Consider the following 24,037-nt stretch of genomic DNA (forward strand, 5'->3'; position numbering starts at 1 on the left):
TAGTCCAGCATCTGTGTGCTGATCAGAAGCGGGACTTGATGTGTAGGGATGGCTGGTGGAGCCCAGGGTAACACTGCTTTCTCAGCCAAGGGATTTTTTCAGGAGCAACCGAGCCCTTACTGAACGTAGCTCTGAAAATCCTTGATGCCTGAGAGGGCCTCCAGTGAAAGAACAGGATGTCTCAAAATTCTTTCAGTTTCAGAAATGGCATCTTCAAAGGCTTTGAAGCGCATGTCACAGCTGGGCATTCGTCCTCCTTTATCTTCAAGATTTGCAGCAAACCTCATTAACCCCTGAACAGTCTGAGCAAGAGCAATAATTTCAGTGTCCCACTGATCAAAACAAAGATGACACTGACGGCAAGAGGGAAAGTCTTTCTCAAAGCCGCGGCCACACTGGTCACAGAACCGGCCAGTGACGCCAGCACGGCAGTTACACGCGCCAGTGGCTTTGTCACACTTGGGCTGGCTGGTTCCCTCCGGGTTACACTCGCACGCTGCAAGAAAGGGACAGCCAGTTACATCCAGTTATTCCTTTTCCATGGGATTAACTCATGCAAAAGGTACAATCATACATTTCAAGACAATAAAAGCAAACCAGTGTTTGAGTTAGAACAAAATGGACTGCCTGACTAATGTCTCTTCTTCATCTCTAACTTCCATGGTCCCAACATAACTGTAGAAGGAACCATACAGATAAATAATATAAACACTTTTATCCATCTCATGCACATAAATATATGAAAGCCTGCTTCTCTAGATGTATGTCCTGTCTCTCCTATGAATATAAAAAGTAAACATTTCTTTTGAGGCATTTTCTAATCCACTTGCCCCCACTTAGAAATACTTACAAATACAATGCGTCCGGGGATTGCCAAAGTAATTTTCCTCGCATTCATCGCAACATCTTCCGCTGTAACCTAGTTTACATGGACACTGGCCTGTAAGCTGTAAAGACAGTTAGGATTAAATAACTTCCGGCAGAGTCATATGGCTGGATATACATCATTTACTGGGTTTCTTTTTCTCCCTGTGACTTATGTCATATAGCTGCACGGGGACTGCAGTGACACTGCTTGCACACTGTCTTTGAACACCATAGTTTATAAAGTACTGACCCACCTTTCCCATCTACCTCCTGAAGGCTGTGAAACAAAATGGACTTTGAGAGGTGGTTTTACTTTACTAATATGAAAGATTTCGTATGTTCCAGTCTACAGATGCTCTTTGAGAACTCATTCTCTGACTATGATCTGAGAGAATATTCTTCTCCTTTGCAAAACAGAGAAGAAACATATTCTTCTACTTTGCAAAGTACTCATCTTAACATTTCAACTTTTAACTTCATGATATATTAACTGTAACTGAAAACCTCAAGGGTACATTATGCACATTGCCCTAAAAAAATTTATTTTGGAATTCAGCTATTAAATTAAACTGCAGGGACTTACAGCTCTGATAACTGGTACAGCTCAAAAAAGCAGTAGTAGTTCTTTGAGGTTAAGAGCTACATGTTCTAGGAAAAAGAATAAAACCACTAAATAAACTGGAACAGAAAGCATATTGAAAGGAAAATGTGAAAGCACATCAGCAAGAGCTTGGGATAAGCTCCTGGTGCTCTAAACTCAATACCAAAATTGCTGTTGACCTCATGGGACCACAATGTCACCCCTCTATTCTGATACACTATTTTTTCTACATTCTAGCCCTAAAAAGTGCACAGGAATTAAAGATGAGAAAAGGTACTCTAGCAGTCTGATAGCAGAGGCATGATTAATGTAATGGCTACAGCTGCTACTTTATGAAAATAAATGCTTAAAAAAATACTCATAAGACTCTCAGGTCCAAGCCTGGACTTTCTTCTGCTCTAGACATGTACTTATGAGGCAGTTATTTCCTATGTGACATTTTCTTACAAAGTATTTCTAAGATCCGCTTGACGAAGAAACAAACAGGCAAAGAGAAATTGCTTACAAGCAGAGCCACATTATCAGAACAGCACATTTGATTTAATGACTCAAAGTGTGATTGCTCCAACTGCAAACTTCCAAAGATTTCTTGTTTTCAGGAAGCACGACAAAAAAACTATCCTCATTTATAAGAGGGTCCCCACTGTGCCATACCAAAACACTACCACTCCAGTTCCCGGAAAGCAGAGTAATTTTCTTGCCTGGTCGCACTGGTTGCTTTGGGAGTTTTTTGGATCACAGTCACAGAGCTGACATCCTTTTCCACTAGCCAGGTCCCAGTAGCCAGAGGCACACTGGTCGCACGTCGCGCCCACCACGTTGGACAGGCAAGGGCAATCTCCCGTGGCTGGGTCACACAGACAGGCTGCATCTCCCCCTGGGCACGTGGCAGGGTGAACACCCACCGGATTGCACGTGCACCCTGATAAAAGAAGTGCAATTACTACAGATGATAATATAGACAGCTGGTGGACAATCAGAGCTGTATATAAACCCCATGCTGTAGGTTTACTTTTAGTATGCTTGAATACAATTTTAATCTCATACAGTTTACCTATCCCTCTGTTGTAGCTTATATATTGCTTTGAGCAAACCTACTGGGAACTTTCAGTACTTTCAAAAGGCACACAGTGAATTTTGAATCTTATTAGAATGAAATGTTAAATATGCTGGGTAAGGAGAAGCTGATTTACAGTAGGCACTATCCAGCGTGGGAAACCTCAGTAAGCCAAGTAAGATAAGAAACCTTCCTTGTGAGGAGCCAAAAGTTCTTGCTTAACCATGTCTAACAGACATCTTCCAAGAATGAACAAAGAATGGGCTTGAACTGTATTTTAGAGATTCCCAGAAAAAGAGTTTCTTGAAAATACCTATACTTGTCTGGCCTGTAGAAATTAGACCCTCAATCAGGCACATTTGTGAAAACAGTCTTTGAGAAACATTGGGAAGAAACTTAAAAAGTTAACTGTTAAAAGTGCTGAGTTACTGACAGTGTCCTCCTGGAGTCTATTAAATTGCCTGAACAGTCTCATTCTAGCCACTTAACGAAAACAACTGGTAAGGCGGGGAGCTCAGGAAGGGATCATCTGGTTAACTGAGCATTGCTTAGTTGGCATCAGCCAGCAACATGGATAAACAGTTATCTTTGATTCCTTTACTTTTTGTTGCTTCCTGAATTGGCTGAACGCACATTTATTTTTCTAACAGAGAGTACTGATTTCATTTCACAAATTAGTATTTCCTAGGAGTGATATTCAGTATGAGATTAGTGAGATTTGGATGACAAATAATTTAATAGATGCTGTAATAACAGTTATTTGTATCACTGGATAGAAATATATTTTGCATTCTCATATTTTGCTCCATTGATCTGCTTCAGTTTTACTGTCCCTCCAAGGGCTAACCTCTCCCTAGAGCCTAATTTCTTTAAAACTTTTCATGGCAGTAATATGCAGTTGCAGTGCTGGTGCTTGCTTACTTTGACAGTTTTGATGGAGGGCTGAGCCAAAATACCCTGGTTTGCAGAACTGGCAGTTTGTTCCATGGGTGTTGTGTAAACACTTGGTGCATTCCCCAGTGACCCTGTTACAGGACTCTGGGTCTGTCACATCGATGTTGTTATTGCAGGGACATGGCGCACAGTCAAGCCCAGGGCTGCCTGGGTTTTTGTAGAACCCACTAGGACACTCATCACACCGATTGCCTGTCGGAGAGGAAGGTAAAAATATTTGCTGGCTGATGGGAAATCAAGTGAAACATATAATTTCCAGTAATACTGTTAGAAGATTCAGATTGCACATTGTTCAAATGCACATTTCCAATGGAAAATATCCACCTGTTTGAGGCTGTTGCCCTTTAATCCTATGATCAGTTTAAATTACATCATCTCCCACACTGAAATCTGACAGAAGCACACCCTCCTCATTCCAAGTCATTTTTGCCAAGAAAGTCCTTTCAGTAGGAGTAAATAGGAACCCCGTCACACAACACCTCCAAACATATTTTTCCAGCAAAGTCCTTTCAGTGGCAGTAGTCAGGGTTGGCCATATCTGCAGAATTTTCCCTGAGGCCTTCATCCTGACAGCAGCATGGGAAGGTGTGGGGTGCCCTTTCCCGGAGCAACTCAGAGCCCAGCAGACCTGCCCTCCTTTCTGTAACCCAGTGGGGGATCCCCAAGAAGTCAGACGAGCTCTGGGACGCTCTGTCCTTGCTTGCTCGCATTGCTCTTACTTCTGCATGCCATCCCAATGCCCACCCTGATTGGGGAGCTACCTCTCTCCATCTCAGAAACCTTTCTGGGCAGGCTGGTGTTGCTGGGACCTCATCCACTGGCTCATCCTCAACCAAGGACTCCGCTCCTTCGCCGTGGTTCTTCCTCAGGACCAGAGCCTTTCACAATCTCTGAGGAAGTGAGCCCGGTGCCACAGAGGTGACTAAGAGCTTTGCCGGGAAGGAGCAGGAGGAAGAAAGTGCAGAACTGAGGACTGAAGTGTTCTGTGAGAACAGAAGTCCCCGTGGTGAGTACCAACAAGGATCATTTTGGCCTTATAGCAATTACTCAAGCAAAACTGCTCTTGATGTATAAAGGAACTTGGCCTAAGTAAGGATGACAGCATTGGTTTAATTTTTAGCAGTGTTTCCCATTAGGATTTGCATCCATCACTGGAGATCTTTCTAATGCCCAGGGGGAGGGAAATGTCTTCAGCTTTCCCTGCAGAAATTCGAGCTAAGTCAATGGGATCTTAGGAAGCAAGGCATCAGTTTTTGCTGCAAAAATATCTGCATTTGAGACAGCTGAGAATGGAAACCTCATTTCTGAAGTGACCGTTTGAATGGTGAAACAGTCACTTTTGGGCAAAATGTCAAAGCAAGATTCCTCTATATGAAGTAAGATTTTCTCTGATTAGGAAATCGTATCAGTTCTTTTTGATACTCTGTTCTTTCTGATTTGGGCTTCCAACGCTTGTTTTTCAGAGGTAATAAGCAACTGCAGTTCTCCCTCCTTCTCCCCACCAGGTTAATGTAGTGCCCCTGGAAAGGAGAAGGTTTCCAGAGATTGCCATCAGAATAATTATTAATGGCTTCACTGTATCCACGTAGGTGAATCCCTTTTTCAAACATTAATTGCACAATTCCCACTCTTCTCAGTCAGGACTTCTCCACCTAATTTCAGTAAACTTGAGTGTTAACTTTTCTTATCTATTTTATTACCATTACCTCACTTGTCATTTCTGAACAGAGGATGGGCAGAGGATGGTCATTTTTCTCTCTTACATTATTTTTAATAGAATCAAAACCAGTCCTTATTTTGCTTTGTACCTGAATATCCCTCGAGACAATTGCAGACAAGTTGTGCAGACTGGGAGTCCTGGTAACAGGAACGTGCAAAATACCTATTGCTTGTAGGCGTCCCTGGGCACATGCATGGGCGGCAGGGTTCTCCGTTCAGAGGGTTTCCATAATAGCTGTCCACACACCTGTCAAAGCAGTCAACAGAAAGCAGCAGGAATCATCAAATGCTCCTTTCAGTCCCTGCAGGTGAATCAATTTATATGTATGTATAATTAATTTAACATTCCAGGTCATTGTAATGTGATCCCCATTAATTGGTACAGATTTATCATGCTTCAAAGGTGTTCCAAAATAGAAAATCAGAGCTGCGTTTCCAAAAGCTGGAGCAAAAAGAAAAAAACATATGTTTGCTGTTCAAGGAATATTTCTGAAGACTTTCACCTACGCTGGAACAGTTTTAATCTAAATGATAATATATACGTAGGATTTATCATACATGCTCCACACAGGCAGCTAAAAGCTGCCATGAAAATATTCTGTATATGCATCTGTCACCACATATATTCATCTATTTCCATACACACACAAAGAGTGTTTGGCATGACATTAGAAAGTCCTGGCACAGGTAAAAAAGCAATGATTCATTCAGAGCACTCAGAAAATATTACATATTTTAGATGCAGCATATGTATTGAAAGCAGCCATGCTGTGTCTGACATGTTGTGCAAACCTGGGGTGATGGCTGTTTCAAGGTGGTGGTGGCTGTGCCGTTACCCAGACAGGTGGGGGGCTTTGGGGGCTCCTTGGGGGCTCATCCACGCCCACTACCCTGCCTGCCTCTACATCCCAGCCCCCCATGGCCCCGCAACTGCGGCAACGCAGCGGCTTCTGAAGCATCCTCACTCTTTGATCTCCTTTACTATGGCAAATGGGAACAATTCTCTAGATGTATACAAGCCAGGCTAAAAGTCTTGGCTAGTCGATTATCCTCGCCCTGGGGTCTGGAGCTCCTGCAGAGGCACAGGGCAACAAGTATTTCAATCTCCCATTTTTAATCTATTTGCCACCTACAAGCACAATAGCCAAAGCCTGTATTGTCCAAAAGCACTGCAAGAAAAGCTCAGTAGGTTTCAGGGGGAAATCCTCTTAAATGTGAATGACAAGGTACAATCCAGCCAAACTAAACTAAACAGCTAACGAATTTAATTCTGACGTCTGTGTTGAACTCTGAATCTGCTGCCTGTGTATAGAATAAAAAAGAGGAGCACTGTTTTGAATGGAGATGGAACACGTGGGAAAAGTCATTTGCTGGTCATATGGAAATAATGTGGACCACAAAACAGGGCATGTTTATTTAAGCTCCTCAGAGATAATTGCAGGTATTAAAACGAGTATTCAGCACAAGGTTAGCCTCTTGGCAATTGAAAAGCTGGCAGGAGTCAGTGTATCTCATATGCAGCGCTTTGCACATCTCCAAGCATGTGGTGCCGTGGCACCCATGTCTCAAATGCCTTCTTGCAGTGAGCCCACTGCGATCCCATGTGTGTTCCATGCCTGCAGTCCTCCCACAGGTGTTACATGCACCCTTCCACACACATTTACCTGCCATTCAGCAGCAAGGCCCAGTTTAATGCTGGGTTTAGGTATGTGTTTCCAGTTAAGGTCATTGACGCATTCATGGGGATGTAGGTGGGCCTCCAGCTACATGTGTTTCAGAGAGCACCAGTGTTTGGTTGAGCTTTGCAGTGCTGCCCATCGCCCTACCTTTCACAGTGGCTTCCAGCTGTAAACCCACGGCAGTTCAGGCATGCTCCAGTGACCGGGTCACAAAGCTCTGCGTAGCCATTACAATGGCAAGGGCGGCAGTGGGGAAATCCAAAATACCCAGCCAGACATCGGCTGCAACGCTGACCATCCACCTCCCGGCGGCAGGAGCACTGCCCCGTCACCTGGTCACACAGTGTGCTGATCGAGCCTTGCGGGTGGCACTCACATGCTGGAAAACACCGAAAGCAAAGCTGCGTCCTGAAGGTATTCCCACCAACCCCGCTCATCACTGACACTGCTCGGAGGTAGAGCAAGCAGCGGGGATGGAAAATTAGTTATTTATGGAAACATTTTTTATATTGCTTCATACATAATCATTGATTCAAAGCCCTTAAAAAGTTGAGGTATGCATGAAGAGCCAGATACTGGTACTGGTGCTAACTGCCAAGTACTCACCGTAGCAGCCGTGGAAGCCAAAGCCATAGCTGCCTGCAGAGCAGGTGTCGCAGCAACGTCCCACGACGTTGGCTTTGCACTGACACTGGCCCCCCAGTTTACTGCAGTTGGCGTTCAGTGACCCTTGGGGATTGCACTTACATGCTGCCAATGGGAAAGAAAATCAAACCAGGTTTGGTTATAAAGGAGCGTGACTGCTCTTGTAAACTTGCAGGTTTACACTTTAAAATAGGAAGGAAAAATCTTTATTCTTCTCATCAGGAGTTCACTAACTGCTGATGGCCATGGCTTGGATTATTTGATGCTGTAGCATCGATGGTGATAGTGTGTCAGGCACTAACACAAGTCTCGGTGTTGGAGCTGCCACATTCAGGGCACTGACTTCAGCACATATTTGGGATAGGACAGAAGAGGGCGTAGCAAAATGCAGAACCAAAATGGAGATATCCTGAAGACTAGAAAGGTTTGATGTAAATCTATGTCTAGCTGCAGCACTGGACATAACCTGCAAGCAGTACTTAGCCTGCACTTGTGTATTATTTGCTGCTTTCTGGACACCTTGGACTAACTTGTTGAGTGAAGCTGGTCTGCGAACTCACAGAGTTAGTATGTTTGTCCAGGTTGCTCAGTTGCCAGCACTAGAATGCCAAAGTGCCATGTTTCATTGGGAGAATCCCATCACTATGGGAATTGGGCTAATGGGGAGTCAGCACAGCCCAAACTTAAATGGGGGGGTGTGTGGCTGCATAGCCATGATCATATGATGTGTGAGTGAGGCATTGGTCCTTCTAAAAATAGCCCAAACCAAGCAGATGCTATCAAGTCTGCTGGAGGCGAGGCTCCCTGAAAGGAGCTGCCCACCAAAGTTGTCCAGAAAGGCCTCTCCTGTTACTGGAAGTGCAGAGAAGATCCGTTTCTCTGGGCCCAACACCAGGGAAGTCTCCTGAGCCACTCAGCCCAGCTGCCCTTTCTGCAGTGGGTCCAGGAGACTGTCTGGGGCTTCAAACCCCAGCTGCCACTGCCCTGTTGCTGGGACACCACCAAGGTTTTCTTGGTGAATCTCTTTCAGCACATCATCTTGTGTGCCATCATGCCTGGAGTCCTACCAGGGCATCCAACTGGCCTGCAGCATCCGAGGAGAGGCCTTAAAAACTCCTCTGTCATTTTACAGCAGCCAGAAAAGTAGGAAAATTACTGCTTTGGCCATCTGGTGAAGCTGCATCTGTTTGAAATGGTCTTCAGAAAACACACAAGCACTGCCATGGTCCCTGTCACGCTGCTCCATGAACCTCACCAGGTATGATGGACTCCAAGAGCCATGCCACCAAAAGGTGTTTGCAGCACACTCAGGGTTCAGTGGGACGTATCCTGCACATCCACATGCTGGTCAGCTTCGCTTACCTAAACCACCATGGGCTGAGAGCTCTGCAGTCAACATATCCTACAAACTCAAGGGAAAAGCAGCAACTGCCCCAAAGAGCTGCCTGTGCAGGTTGCTCCTTACCAACGGCACCATTGTGAATACGGGCTGACATGCTCACTATGAGCCGTGCGCACGCTTCGGGCAGGACGTGAGGTCCAACTTCTGATGCAATTTCGATACAGTGATACTTCTGGTACTCATCTAAATCCTTTTCACTGCATAAGTTCTCCACAGAGCCGATTCTGGGAATAAGTCCAAGCTTTGGCGTTAAGAGGGAAAAGAAAATATTTTTGCTTAGATATACTGAAAATCAGAATTTCCCACATTCTCTTAATGTGCTCCACATTGCAAGGACAGAGGCCTGGAGCACTGTGTTTCCAAAGCTGCCGTTGTGCTGGTCAATCATCTAAATTCACATTTATTCTGAAGGTCTAGACATTCCCTGAGTTCTTCAAATAAAAGAGAATGTGTTTAAGAAGTTAGATCATAATAAGGTCTCAGAAGTACGCTCAGAATTGTTTTTGCTTCTAAGAGGTGCTGTGTTGATGACTCCAAAAGCAGCATCTGGCCAAAAATTTTACTTGTATTACTGAGATAGATAGAAAAAAATCAGCTCAAGGTTCTATGTCCAAGTATGGCCAGCCCTTGTCAGGTCCAGTTCTACAGAAGTAATTAGAGGAATGGACTTAAAAATATTTTTCTCAAGAGAAGGACTCAAAACTAACACCCAGTTCCTGACTTGGTGGAAACTTGGGAAATGTCTGGACTTGATTCCTGGACAACTACAGAACTAATTTTATTTTTCCAATGTCATCTTCAAATATATCCATGATTTTTTAAATTAGATTCAGGGCAATTATAGAGATTTTTAAAAAATGTAAGTGATTAAGAACTGCATGAATTTATATCCCTAACCACAGCATCTTGTCAGCATATGTGCAGTGTGCTTAATAAACGAACAACAGATAGAGGTACATACTCTGACTATTAACATATGCAACAAGTATGACGATGAGCTATTATGATATTGCTCCATGAAAATTAAACCAGATGATACAATTCTGTCTTTCCATACAAAAACTTGCAAACACAGTGCCAATGGAGGTAAGCAGAAGAACACTTCCCTGAATTTCTATTAAAACATGCTATAAATGATTTAACATATTTTGAGTAAGTCTGTGTAAAAACAAATCACACTGGTATAAATACAGCCTCAAGGGAACTGTGACAGAACTACTCACTGAGTCAATCAAGATGAATGATTTCACTTTTGGGTCAGAGGGCTGAGAAAAATACACATCCACAGAATATTCCGCTCCCGGCTCCAGGCAGACTGGAGTTTGCAGAAGTGCAATCCTGTTTAGCAGAAATAAAGCACAGTTATAGCCAGGAGTCAGGACAATGCAGGTTTACTGGATGCTGTGAGCGCTCCCTCCCCTCTGTGCTTGCATCCTAACGCCTGCGGCCCCGAGCAAGCCCTGCTGCTGCGGGGAGCACACCCTGCCCCGCTGCTTGCAGGCTTTGGGAAAGCTGCATGACTTCCGCCTGGATGATTCACCAAGCGCAATTTAAACCCAGTCAGATTCAACTGAAAATGGCCGGTTTTACTACTTTAAGCAAAGGAGTTTGCAACTGACTGTTCATATTTGTCCTTTCCTGTCCCTGTTTGACTAAGACTTCAGTCACATCCTCTTGGCTCCTCTCTATTCTTTACATAGGTCCAAGCTGAAAAGCTGGTTTTGAAAATAGGCTAGGACAGTGACTTTAAGTCAGTATTTCCTTTCTATACTGAAAGAGCTGCAGCTGGATCTTTGCCAAAATAACAACTAACCCCAGAAGGATCTCAGGCTGCTCTCGTGGCTTGGGCAAACCTTTGCCTGGCTGAGGACTGGAGCATCAGACTCCTCCTTAGAGCCTATGTGGTATTGTGGTGTGACAACAATAGGAAAGGCCGCACATCTGTTTCTAATATTCCCACTTTCCCACACATTTATCGCTCTGCAGTGCTTCAGTAAAAGATTTGTACACAGAAAATCTACAGGGGAAAAGGCAGGAATAGTCAGACCTCTTTGTAGCTGGCAAAGGCAATGCATGTGGCTCCTGTGAAATGCCCTTGTTTTTGCAGTGTTGACTTGACAAAATACCAGCGGGCTGGATGGTAACACTTGCTAACCAATCTTCCAAGGACTATAAACAAACGAAAAAAATTATGGTCATTTTTCACCTCTCAAAGACCCACTTTTTCTTTGCCAGGGACCTGAATGATTGCACACTGCAGTGACAAAACAGATTTTGTTCTTTACAGGACTAAAAAAATAATGTTATTTGTGAAAAATGCATTGTATTTGCAATGGCTAATCGAAGAGCAGAGACGGAAATGGGATCTCAGCTGGTGCAAATGGAAACAGTTCCATTAAAGTCACTGGAGTTGTTTCCTTTCTTAGCACAGTGTTGTCCCGGAGATATCCTTCATTATCTGCCTCCTCTCACATCTAATAATGAATAACAAACATAAAAGACTTTGTAATGAGAGTCTTTAAAATTCAACCGTTTAATCTAATCCTTAGAAGGAAAAAGCTACATCAAACGAGCCCACTGCAAAGTTGTTCTTATGTTTTGAGACACTGGGAGTTTTGTTTGCCCCAGAATGACAGGAAGAGAACACAACACAATAGACAGAAGGAGGATCTGGAGTGGTGGGATTGTCCCAGGGAGCTGCAAAGCAGAAGAGCAAGGCATGTACAAACACTGGTACCGATAAAACACTTGCCTGTGTTTTTGAGGACATGGGTGTGGACTTGGGTTTAACCAGATTTGGGTTAAGAGATTTCCCTAGACATGTCTTCATCACTGAGAAATTTTGTCCAGGCAAAAAATAAGATTTTGACTATTTTCCTACAATTTTTACACATCTCAGAGCCCAGCTGGAGCAACTGGGAAGCTGGATGTCTGCAAAAGCCCTGGATAAATATCTACTCAGATCACTCCTGCCTGCGCACATTTTCCTGCCCAGAAAATCCCAGCTAGAAATACAGGATGCCCATCTAAAAGATGCTGCACTTTGCATGTCTGATTTGTGAACAAAAGTCCAGTTCAAGCAAAGGTACCAAAAGAGGAACTCCAGAAGACGAAACCTTGGCTGATGCTTAGAAAACACTTGTAGTGCTGATTTTTCAGATCTGAGGGAGGGTATGTATACTTGGTTGATAAGGATGAAAAGGCAAACAATTTTAATTTTAAATATAAAGAGGGGGACAAATTGCTGCATCCTATTATTGACAAAATAGACCCTGCATCTATCACAACATCACAAGACACTCAAGACATCACTAGTACCTCGGGCTCATAACGAATCATGATATAAAAGTCCATAGCAAAGGGAACATTGTTGATGGCAAATCTCAGCCCAGCTCCGCTGGGAACGTGGGCAAAGCCGGGTCCCGTCCATGTGACAGACCGACTGGCGCTGGGCTGCCTGAAAACCACTGCCACAGCCGAGTCCTGTCCAAACTGCATTGCACCCTGCAAAGACATATTGACATTTTCAACAGCACATAGAGTCAAATTACAAAAAAAACAAACTCAGAAAAAAGAAAGGAAGTATTTTTGCCATGTTGTTTACTTATTTTGGCCATCAGTCAGCCTCATTTTCTGAACAAGCTCGAGATCGATGATTTAAGAACTCTCTCAAATGTAGGATGTTTAGAATCACATATAAAGAAAAGCTTCCTATGGCTTTGCAACAACAGCAACAAGAGGCACTGGAATAATCCAACCACTCTGTATATTTGGCATCTCCAAGCATTCATGCTGCAAACCTTAAACAGATTAAGCTTGATTTCATACATGGCTGGACTTTTCATTATAAGCTGAATAAATAAATATCAATACTTACAATGACAAAGCTGACAGCATTTAAGTACAGTAGGTACTATGTTAATGTCTTGGTAAGCGTGTTGGAAAATGGAAAATGTTGGAAATGTCTTGCAAGCAAAACAAACAAACAAAAGATTTTACCTTTCACGGGGGCTCTTCCCTTGTAAACAATTCATTGAACATGAGCCTACAATGGCACTGGACATACCAGAGCAAACCTGTTGATGTGAATTATAAATGTCCAGCCCAACTGTGTACCAAAGAAAATTGATTTCATTCGTGTCAGGATTGTAACGTCTAGGACTGTGAATCCCACGTGCTCAGACATTTCCTTGCCCTCTGTTGCAAAATAAAATTTTAGTATTTGGTGTAACCTTAAGTAAATACTAAAGTACTAATTTACCTGTTCCAGTCCAGATTTTCTTATGCTTCGTTTCTTGCTCCTGTTTAACACAATCTTTCCATTCTCAATCATGAACTCATAGCCTTGCTTCTGGAAGTAGATGTCACACCTTGGAAGAGTGCTTGGTTTAACCTATGAAGTAAAACTAATGAGGGAGGGGACAGCACTGTCTCAACAATGTTGAAGGGTAGGTAAGCAGCTAAATGAAAATCCACATTCTTAAAACAAGCTCTATTCTCTGCGGGGTGAAACTCTAAACTATGGCCCAGCAGCTGCTGGAAACCCTTACTCTCTTACAATCAACTTGTACTTCCTCTTAAGCTATGTCCCAGACATCTGTTTTCATTTAATTATTGGACTGTAGAATGATTACTGGTTGTGATTATAGCTAAATATTTGTGGATGTGACCTGCAAATAAACATTTTTTATTATTCCTTCTCTATAGCTTCTGGACAACACATTGGAGAAGAAATGTTAGTAAAAACGTAGGCAGCGGAAGGAATGCATTCCAGACTTGTACTCTGCATGGGGAACAACTACCCCCATTTGGAGGAAAAAATAAATAAATTAATTTTGCTAAAAACATTACAGACAGATGCCAAATTCTTGAGGAAATTGGGCTACAATCAGTGCCATTATGTAAGGCAGCAGGAATGAGTCCAATGGAGCAGAGAGGAATTTGATTCTTCCCTGTTGGAGATTCCCAGAAATATCACAGTTCATGATAGCTGTTGGCAACTCAAACACTTTCCTCTAATTTAAATAATTAAATTAATTTCTCTAATTCATGCTAGATCAGCCCACACTTGAGAAGCAGCAAGGACAGCTGTGCAGGTCACACTGTGCTGTAGCGACTGTCCCTTGGTAACAACCACAGTTATGGGATAGTCATGTTCATGAAGAACAAGGATGAACTGAGGATGGTCAAGAGACTTGCTTTGTATCTTCCTGCTAAAGAGCCACTCCAGCTGCTCCCCCAACAAGGGCTCCTCTCCTCAGCCTTGCCTCCTGTGCCACCACCATGTCGATCCCCTCTCAGTATGACACCTAAAAAGCCAACTACGTACCAAGGGTGCAGAGCCAGAAAGGGGCTTTGCATGCTCAGCTTCATAAATATAACAATCCAGGGGTAAAAAGAAGTAGCCTGGGGCTGGCTCGTTACACTGGCGGCTCACGATGTTGGGAAGACACTTGCACTGACCATCCTTTGGCGAGCACCTAGGGTAAGAGTTGGAAGAGGGAGGACATCAGAGTGCAGCATGGCTGGGTCCTCACAGCATGAGAGCAGCTCAGCTCCACCATTGTTTCAGCTTTGCTTCGTTTCTTCCATTGTCAGATCGCCTCCCTTATTAAATGTCTTCCTACCACCCACCCCCTCTGTTTCCGATGCTGGATTTATTCAATGCTACTTTTCATTGCTTAGGAGACATGACATGCTTTGTCTTTCTCTGTCCATTCCATACCTGAAGCACAGATCCTTTTGTTTCCTGAGCATCTGTTACATCTATTCCTGTATCCGTTTTCTTGTATCTCTTTCTATATCTATTACCTACAGTACTCTAGGGTAAGAGTTTATAAAAATTAAAACCAAGAAGAACTTGAAGAACATTAACTTACAAGTTGTTCTGGGATCCACCAATATCACAGTCACATGGAGAACAGCCATACAAGCTGTTGCCAAGACCCCAGTATCCCACCTGGGATAAAAAGAAAGTGAAAGATTTTTTACAGCAAATATTTAAGTATGTAAAGCACAACAGAACTTAAGCTGTGGAGCACTCCTGGGCTGCCTGCCTGTGCTTGGCCATGTGAGATTGCTTGTCTTACCAGATTGCATGGGTGCTCAGCCACTGCAAGTATGGCCCGATATTTACCCATTTGTGCAAGCAAGTTGCTCTGGAAATAGCAAAGATGGTCTGAGAACATGATTTTGCATTTCGTGTGAGTGCTCCTCTTAGTGCAGTTTGATTGCACAAACGTTTGCAAGCAGTAAAAAAGACACAGATGTGTCAATGCAAAGTGGAAGAACACAGCTGTAGAATTATTTTGAATTTTGAAGAATTGTTTACTTTTCTGGCAATGAAAAGGCAGTAGATGGGAGAGGGGATTTCTAAAACCATATGCAGAAGTAATAACAAAAACTGAGTACGTACGAAGCATTTTTCACAGCGTCGCCCTGTGGCAAACCGCTGGCAGAGGCATTCTCCGGTGGCAGGATCACAGATGGAGAAAGGCAAACTGCCGGAGGGATCGCAGTTGCAGGCTGCAAGGAGAGAAACGTGTGGTTACCTCTGCGGGCCCCAGTGACGGCAGCAGGACTGACGTTTGCTTTAGATGTAGCATCAGCGTGACAGGCAGTCTCTGTCCTCTGGCTCTGCAGATGGACGTGCCCTGGCACCCTGCAGTCCTCAGACTGCCCTCGAGGAATGGACTGTTTCCCCAGTGGGCACCCTCCCTGGGGGAAGCAGGGGCACTGGCAGAAGTCCGGTGCAGTGGTTTGCTGTGTGCTGATCTGCACTGCACAGTCCTTGCATATTGCTGAGTACCATGTGGTGGGCATAACATGTATTTCAATCTCCTTTTCAAATTAAATTGCATATTTAACAATGCTTCTATTAACAACAGCCTGAGCCATTATCATATACTATGTATTCTGCAAGTGATTTTGCATCTTTTCCGTCTCAGATGCTGGACCAGGTACATTAAATTACATTGACATTAAATTACAGTAGGCAACTGGGTATTTTGTGAAGCAGGTAGTATCTGTGCATTGGTGTGTCCATTTGTGCATTCAACTACCTCCATCTCTTAAAAGTGCTACGGAAAGAAGAACAAAAGAGGTGGTTTACATACGCTGGCAGCCCAGAGGGTCACTGCCACTCAGCCCATAGTAGTTTGCCCTGCACTTGTCACAGCGAACCCCCTCCACATTCTCCTTGCAAGGGCACCGGCCCGCGACTGTTCCCAGAGCAGGATTTGTGTGGCTGTCACACATGCCGTTGTGCAACGTACCTTCTGGGTGACACTTGCAGGCTACAGGCGTGGTCAAAGAGACATAAAAAAAGCACATTTAGATATAAGCATGAAAATGCAACTACAGAGCTGCAAGCAGGCACAAATTCAGGATTCTTGTAAAGATTAGAGACATTCATCCATGCTCACTGTGTTGGATGCTTTTCAGTTAATGCACAGCTGCTGTTAAGAAATATTATGAGAGTGTTTCTAAGATCTACTTTTTCTCTAGAGGAGAGTTACAGTCTTCACTTTAGTGGAAATACACCCTTTGCTTTGGGTAGAAATAGGCATTACTCATCCACTCCTTACCCTCTCCAGAGTACTTGGGGAGGAGAGGGCTCTATAACTATGAAGTATAACTTTTGGGGATGCTCTCACAAAAGCTGTAGGGTTGCAGAGGGGTACCCAGTGTAAGCCACCTCCCCAGAGCTGGTCAGAGTTGGCCATAGGTGAATTATTTACTGGAAGCAATGGATTCAGCAAGGGACACTGCCTTCATGACGCATCCCATTTTTTCCTACGGCACTAAACATTTCTCACACCAGAGCTAACATTTACCATACCACTTCCCTGGGTAATCTCCCCTTGGCTCCTTAAGGACTTGTCATACCAATTACTACAATTAAATTCTACTCAGAGCATTTTTTCCATCCTATGTTAATAGTGAATTTAGCTAATCTTTCAGAAGAAGGGCTTTCATGCCTAAAAGCTTATTTTTCTTATATGTGGCAGGTATCTAGCAAAAGTTATTGCTCCTCCCATTGTTTTGAACTTCTCCTGTAATCCCTGACTATCGCAGAAGCAACACCACTATTACTATTCATATTTATATTGATGTTGTTCAAGAAAGATGATAACCCTGCTCTATATTTAACAATGAGTTGGAATATGCAGCCCTTTTCACAATGCTGGTTCAAGGATGTTGTGATGCAGCTACTTTATAAGGTAGTTTGGATGTTATAGGTTTGATAACTTTTTTACAAACCTATGAACATTTAAGCATGAGGATGCCACAGGGCTCAGAGCAAAGAGAACCAGAACCACCCCGTTTTGAGTCATTCTTAGAGAATCTAAAGAAGCAAAGCTTACGGAGGCATGCGTGAGGGTCTGAGATGACTTTGAGTGGATCCCGGTAAAAGAAATGTTTACACTGGTCACAGTGTTGCCCCGTGGTGTTGTCCTGACAGTCCTCACAAACACCACCGCTGACCCCACCACTGGCCTGGTACACAGCCATGTCAAAGTGGCATCTGCCAGAGTGGCCGTTGCAGTTACATCCTGAAACCAAAACAAACAGGGGGATATTTCGCACCACGATTCCTATTACTGTGGTCTTGCCACCATTGCAGTTTACTGTTAATGTGGGGTTACTCATTACTCATGTGATTTCAGTGCCCCAGCAAGATTATAGCTTCCCAGGCCTTGTGCTTTACAGCTGGGGGGAAACATCAGAGACTGAGGACAGAACTGGTCCCTGCCGTTGGAAAAGTACCCATGCCGGTGAATGTGCCTGACACGCAGTGCAGAACACTCCTCCACTGAAGAAAGATCTAGCTAAATATTTCTTACAGATCCTAATATAATATTCTTGTATATCCTACTCTATGCATTATTGTGGAAATAAATAGTTTAGCCTTGTCTAAATTCTTCTTTCATTCACAAGAAAGAGCCCATGCAAACCAATGAATGATCCTGCCCGCAGCAGGGGGGTTGGAACTAGATGATCTTTAAGGTCCCTCCCAACCCAAACCATTCTATGATCATTTTTGCATTAGCTGCTTTTTCCTCTATTGGTTTTTTTTGTCCACTTTATGAAAAATAAGAACATGAAACAGCTCTGATGGATACAGGAATCTGTCTATTTTTCTAGATGTGGCATGGAAAAGTCTCCCTCCCAGAAACCTGGCCATCCCATTACACATTGCGCCAGGATTGTGCTACACCCACCCCCCAGCTATTAAAAAGGAAAATAATGTGTTTGAGTTACGTTTGCAAGCATTATCTTGTGTCCCTTCAGCTGGCCTCCAGGGAGCATCATTGTAGAAATCTTTACATCTTTCACAGGACAAACCTTCGGTGTTATGGTGGCAGATACATCTCCCGTGGACCTGGAACATGATGAGAACAGAGAGGAGGCGAGGTGACATGAGAGGAGATAGCTGCTTGAGTTATGCCAGCAAGATCAGGAAAATTAAAAGCTCTTTGGCTCCCTCAGCTGACATAATTCTCAGTTATTTGAGTAAAGGTCTGAAGAATACCTGCAAACTTTAACCAAATAGTTTTAAAGCCACTGAGCAACATTTAAAAAAAAATACTCTAGAGATATCAAAGGAGAATTCAGCTTTTTAAATTCTGTCTCTCTCCCTACATGTCTCTATATTGGGATACATGTTTTCCAGGAGAACAAACCTCTTATTCTTAGAAGGAACGAATTCACAATCATGTTCCTGATTTTTTTAATAATCCATTTTTCATGGGTTAGCTTTGCATTATCAGCTATTCTTTGTGCCAATGCCTCCTCTCCTGCTGCAGAGCCCCTGAGCCCAGCTGGAGTGTGGAATGCATCCAATGAGTGGCCATTCAAGTCTGCACACACCACAGGCTACTTACTGCATTACATTTGCACCATTACAGCTCTGGTATCCTGCTGCTATTTTCAACATGCCTTGTCCCAGTTGCTTTTGAAACACCATACTAGTGCCAACAAAGAGACACCTTCTGAGCAATCCAGCCCAGGGTTTTAAAGGAAGAAGCTGTATTGAAACGTTTTACAACTTGGAGTTGCAAATGGTCAATCCAATGGTCATCAGAGAAATTCCTTCCTTTGTCTCCCTCCCTCCCTCCATCTCTTCCTTCCACCAAAATACCAGGTATGCCCTTGATGGAGACAGTGTTAACAACACACCATCCCAGACTGATGGAAAACATCTCCCCGGAGCTTCTGCACAGGATCACACTGGCTGGCATGGCCATTGCAAAAGCAGCTGCCCCGCACAACCATCTCATAGACAGCATAGTAGTACTTCTCGAGGGGATCACTGTGCCTTCTTCCAAGAAGAGCATCGCCAAGGGTGTGGAGTTTAGTAAAATTGATCCTTAGGTTTGTCAACGTAATGAGCTCTGGAAGGAAAGAAGAGAAATCAAGACCCCAAGTTCACTCGAAGATGAACAGTATGAAATCTTCAGCTTGGATTAGTCATCTAAGAATTCTGCCATTTTGAAGAAACAATGCAAATGATCTGATATTGGCCAAGACCAGTAACCCATACAGTGCCAGGGCATGGACCCACTCCTGGCATGCAGCCGCGTAAGCATTATCACCCTCCTTGGTATGGCTCTGGCTTTTCCCAGTGTTTTCCCAGTCAATGTCTTTGTGGGTTCAGGTACAGCTCTGGCACTGCTCCCAAAAGGCAGTGTGGACTGGGCCACCTGATCCCAGAAGGAAAGATAGTTTGGCTGCATGCGTCAGCTCTGCAGAGCCATGCCATATCCCCTCAGGGCTAGAGAATAAGATTGGCCCATTTTATTTATTAATATAGGTGTCTCCCTACCATCTTTTGGTACCTAATTTTCAACATCATTGACTTACACCAGCTGAGCTTTTCACCCTTTCAGTGTACAAAACGCGCAACACCAGCAAAGTATCTCTGGACAAAACCTACTGCCCATACCTTGGATATATGGCACATATGGATTTTCTATTTCAAAGCTGGGATCCAAAGCTTTTAAAACAACCTGCAAAACAAATTAATACATCTCTATAGATCACTGAAGCTATTCTTTTGGGATATAAAGTCTTTTACCTGAGACCCATTAGTTACTAACGCCACTTTACTGATGCCGTAAAAGAAAAAACACAAGGCTGTGGTCCTGATTCAGGAAGTGCTCTCACCCTTTCAACCTGGCCTTGGCTGAGCAAGGCAAAAAGACCTTTTGGTGAATTGATGTGTCAGGAGGAAGGAAAAGCAGTGCCACAGAGTGATGTAGAGATAGGACTAGCACCAACCAAAGGGATCAAAGGACAGGCACCTGCCTTTAGTGGTAGAGGCTGATGGATGGTCAAGATCCAGGGGGGACTTCCATGAGAATTCGGAAAGCAGGAAAGAGCAGTAGAAGGTTTTTTACAAGTTGTTTTATGAGTTCATTCGGATATGAAACTGAGGGTAAAGTGCAGTGTTTGTCTTCCCCTCTTACTTCAGCAAAGTCAATAGCACTTCATGTCTCAGAACCTGTGTAAGTTCTTCATTTTGAGGGTGACCCAGCACTGGAACAGGCTGCCCACAGAGGTTGTGGAGTCTCCTTTTCCGGAGATATTCAAACCCTGCCTGGACGTGATCCTGTGCAACCTGCTCTAGGTGATCCTACTTCAGCAGGGGGGTTGGACTAGATGATCTCCAGATGTCCCTGCCAACCCCTACCATTCTGTGATTCGGTGATAAGTGGATCTGATGGATACAGACAAGAGACCCTCAGCTCCAGAAAAATAGCCACGTATGATCTGAACTCATACAAACACAGACACTTGGCAATACCTCGCCTTCAGTGGAGGGCTCGATGTCTGAATATCTTGAATTGCAAATGACGTCTCCCACATTTGTTGCTGGACCAGAAGAGATGTTGGGAAAAGAAGCTGCACAGTCCTGTGCAAAATATCTAAATGCTTTCCAGGTCTGACCAAAGTCAGTGGAGCGCTCAACCAGCATTGCTGCAGGCCGAAATGTCTGCAAGAAACATTATTTCCTTAACAAGGTGTTGATAAGACATCTCAGGAGTTGTTCTATTGACATTCCTGTTTGGGGGATGACAACAGCTGCCAACTAAAATCCTGTGTTTGGGCTGCAGGCTCACTACAGGGCTACTGTGCTGGTTATATGATTCTCTGAAAAAGCTGGATGCCTCACCTGAACCCTCTCAGCAAAAGACAAGCGCAACCTTCCACATAGACATAAGATTATTTTCTAAGTAAGGAAGTTTACCATAATGATGTAGGAATTTTGTAGAAAAAAATTTATAACCATCTGGATCATAATGGATATGCATGAAAAGACTGAACTAAACTCAAAAGAGCAACCTCAGTTCAGAAATGTCCTAAATTTTTAGGGTATAATGGTATAATTTTGCAATTTAATTTTTTTTCAGCTTTAATTCTCAGATTTATAGAAAATGGGACCAGAAGGCACATGAATAGGAAACTATTCAGTCTATCCTCCTCCCCTAAGGCAGGATCAACTATAACTTAACCATACTTGACAGGTGTTTATCTAACCTGTTCTTACAAACCTCTAAAGATGGAGCTTTCACTGCCCCTCTAAGCAATTTATTCCTGTGGTTAAGTAATTAGTGTATAACATTACATAAAAGCTCTGGTAAAATATGTACCTTAAAAGTCAGGATAAGATGGCTGAACTGGAATAAAGTTTCTAGGTCCAATCTAATGCTGACATGGTCAACACCTGAAAAGAGAATGAAAATTAAGTGAAGAGCACAATGTGCACTTTGGGGGGGGGGGGCTGAGACAGCTTTCCTGTGGGGAATTTAAAGATGCCTTTTCCAGCACAGCAGCTAGGCTCTTTAGGGCATCCCCTGCACACAAACCCAGCGTGCAGCTGGATTTCTCTTTCGGGGGCAATGCGATGCGCTGCCTATCCAGCACTGGCACTGGCAATGCCGCATGTCACTGAGATGGCAGGAGGTGGTTAAAAGTCCTGTTCAGACCATTTGGACTGTAAGTGATGGTGATGGTAAGGTTCTAGGTTTACGTCTTTGTGGTGGTGCAACCCTGCCCCAGCACATGTCAGAATATTTTCATCCACGACAGTTTTCCTATATCCAGTAAGATTTTTTTTAAAATCCATCCAAATAGTTCGCTTATTTCTAAGAAAAAATGAAACCAAATAAAAATATGGGGTTTTCTTCATGCTAAACAGATCTATTAAACCCTTCTATACTGCCAGACCTGAAATTTGTCATGAGCAGAGCTATCCCACCAGGCATCTTACAAAATTGCAACAAGTATGGAAAAAACCCCACAATTCACACATTCTTTGTAGAGAGTTGCAGGAGCTCAGCTGATATCCCCATTGTTCACATATGCATGCAGCATCCCAGGGCTCCTGCATTATCTTAATTTTTCTACACCTTAATTTCCAACAAGTCAAATATTTTTTACATATTCACTACATGTCAAATAAAGTAGAGTAGATGCTATTCCTCCTATCATGCCTTCACAGAGAAGCTGTAAGAATATATAAATTGATATCAACAAAGAACTACTACAGAGAAGCTTGCGACAAAATTACTATGTGGCAATAAGGGTGTTGATAGCCAAGCTTCATTTAATTATTTCCTAAAGTATTCAAGCTTTACACTGCAAGCACTTTTATTTTTTTTAATGGATATTTGTGTTTTACACACTCTGTCATTACACATCTGTAGGCAAACGTACCTTTTGCCACAAATCACATTTCCCTGAAAAGCACTTTGTGAAAGATACATGGCCACTGTGTATAACACAGCACTGTGCAGGTCCTCTGGCCAGCTCTTGGACATACTGTGCTTAAAATTTGTCCGTAGAAAAATAAAATTTCTGAAATCCTATATTGTTACACACAAATAGGTTTAAATGACCCCATTACTGAATCAGAGAATGGATGCAGTTTTGTTTCATCTCTTCACGAAGCAATATGTGATGCATTCCAATTACATAAATGAATCTCACAGTAACATTTTGCAGTAATATTTTCTCAAAGAAACTTACCATTTTCTGACTGCCACCACTTTTTTCTCCTATCGGGCTCAAAAGTTGTGATAACATTTTCAATCATGTGACTGTTGTGCTGTGTATAGGGATTATATGGGTATCTGGAATCACAGAGAAAGCACTTCTGTTCAGCCTAGAAAACAAAACGAGCAGGATAAAAGATTAATTTGGACTCTGGTCTAAAGATCCAGTGGATGTACACATGTTTATGCCATTGCAAGATTGGAGCCTGTCATGTTGCTTTGGGCGCCTGTGCTTTTAATCACTCAGGCTTTCATATATGAGGCACAAGCCCAAGAAAATCATCATATGCAGAAACCATGCATATAGTAAATGTTGGCCTCGGTTTGCCCCAGGTAGTCTATAAACAATACATTTTTTGAGTTGTGGAGCAGGAATTTCAGTAAGAGCAAAGAAATAAGTTTGTCAAGCTATTGGTTCTGGGTTTAGCTGCCAGAGGGTTTGCTTTGCAAGAGTTTCTTGGGAGAAATTTATTTTTTAAAACCTGAGCTTTTATTCATGTCTCATAAAGGCTGTAGAAACTTTCAGCCAGAGCCAGGAGTGAGGAGGCAGAGGGGATACAAAGGAGGACTGGATCTTTCAAGATCTGAAGAAGCCTTGAAGAGTAACATTCACTAAATCATTTATACATTTTTTCCTCTCTCTTTTGCACATTTTCTAGCAGCTCGGAGACCCAGCCAGGAGCAGCAGACAGGTGCTGTTATACAAATGGAAAGCAAGGCTGGATCCAGGTACAAAGTAGGTGGTCTGGGCTGACACCACCACCCCAACCACTGTCAGTGCCTTTTGTAGGCATAGGGAAACTGGAAAAGTTTAAAAAGGAGGAAAATTGGGATGTCAATAGGATGAAAGGGTCTTGTCTGAAAATGTAACAAGCAGAAGAGGAAGGTGGCAATGATTAGCCAATATCTCAATGCTGAAGGAGAGGCTTTTGTCTGTGAAAAGGCTTTGGAAGTGAGGGCAAGGAGCTCCTATTTAAGGTGATAAGAGGGGGATTGAGTGGGATACAAGGTTAACATGCCAGGCTGGGAAATGAACCGGGCTGAGCCATGTGG

General features: G+C 43.3%; 1 protein-coding gene across 1 annotated transcript in view; it reads right to left on the reverse strand.

Annotated features, from left to right (window-relative positions):
• Positions 1 to 24,037, reverse strand: part of LAMB4 (laminin subunit beta 4) — a 42,983-nt gene that overhangs the window by 12,191 nt on the left and 6,755 nt on the right. Inside the window, exons 3-25 of the mRNA XM_075741842.1 lie at positions 22,959 to 23,094; positions 21,581 to 21,654; positions 20,734 to 20,922; positions 19,873 to 19,936; positions 19,107 to 19,321; positions 18,189 to 18,309; positions 17,291 to 17,479; positions 16,040 to 16,219; positions 15,340 to 15,449; positions 14,804 to 14,883; positions 14,254 to 14,404; positions 13,186 to 13,317; positions 12,243 to 12,428; positions 10,972 to 11,093; positions 10,148 to 10,262; positions 8,988 to 9,165; positions 7,484 to 7,627; positions 7,025 to 7,256; positions 5,288 to 5,445; positions 3,447 to 3,671; positions 2,170 to 2,390; positions 851 to 947; positions 121 to 496 (exon numbers count right to left, since the gene is read on the reverse strand). Coding sequence (XP_075597957.1) covers positions 121 to 496; positions 851 to 947; positions 2,170 to 2,390; positions 3,447 to 3,671; positions 5,288 to 5,445; positions 7,025 to 7,256; positions 7,484 to 7,627; positions 8,988 to 9,165; positions 10,148 to 10,262; positions 10,972 to 11,093; positions 12,243 to 12,428; positions 13,186 to 13,317; positions 14,254 to 14,404; positions 14,804 to 14,883; positions 15,340 to 15,449; positions 16,040 to 16,219; positions 17,291 to 17,479; positions 18,189 to 18,309; positions 19,107 to 19,321; positions 19,873 to 19,936; positions 20,734 to 20,922; positions 21,581 to 21,654; positions 22,959 to 23,094 — 3,695 coding nt within the window. The remainder of the gene's footprint in view (positions 1 to 120; positions 497 to 850; positions 948 to 2,169; positions 2,391 to 3,446; positions 3,672 to 5,287; positions 5,446 to 7,024; positions 7,257 to 7,483; positions 7,628 to 8,987; positions 9,166 to 10,147; positions 10,263 to 10,971; positions 11,094 to 12,242; positions 12,429 to 13,185; positions 13,318 to 14,253; positions 14,405 to 14,803; positions 14,884 to 15,339; positions 15,450 to 16,039; positions 16,220 to 17,290; positions 17,480 to 18,188; positions 18,310 to 19,106; positions 19,322 to 19,872; positions 19,937 to 20,733; positions 20,923 to 21,580; positions 21,655 to 22,958; positions 23,095 to 24,037) is intronic.

This window comes from Balearica regulorum, chromosome 1, assembly GCF_011004875.1.
Source record: "Balearica regulorum gibbericeps isolate bBalReg1 chromosome 1, bBalReg1.pri, whole genome shotgun sequence".
Taxonomy (NCBI): Eukaryota; Metazoa; Chordata; class Aves; order Gruiformes; family Gruidae; genus Balearica; species Balearica regulorum.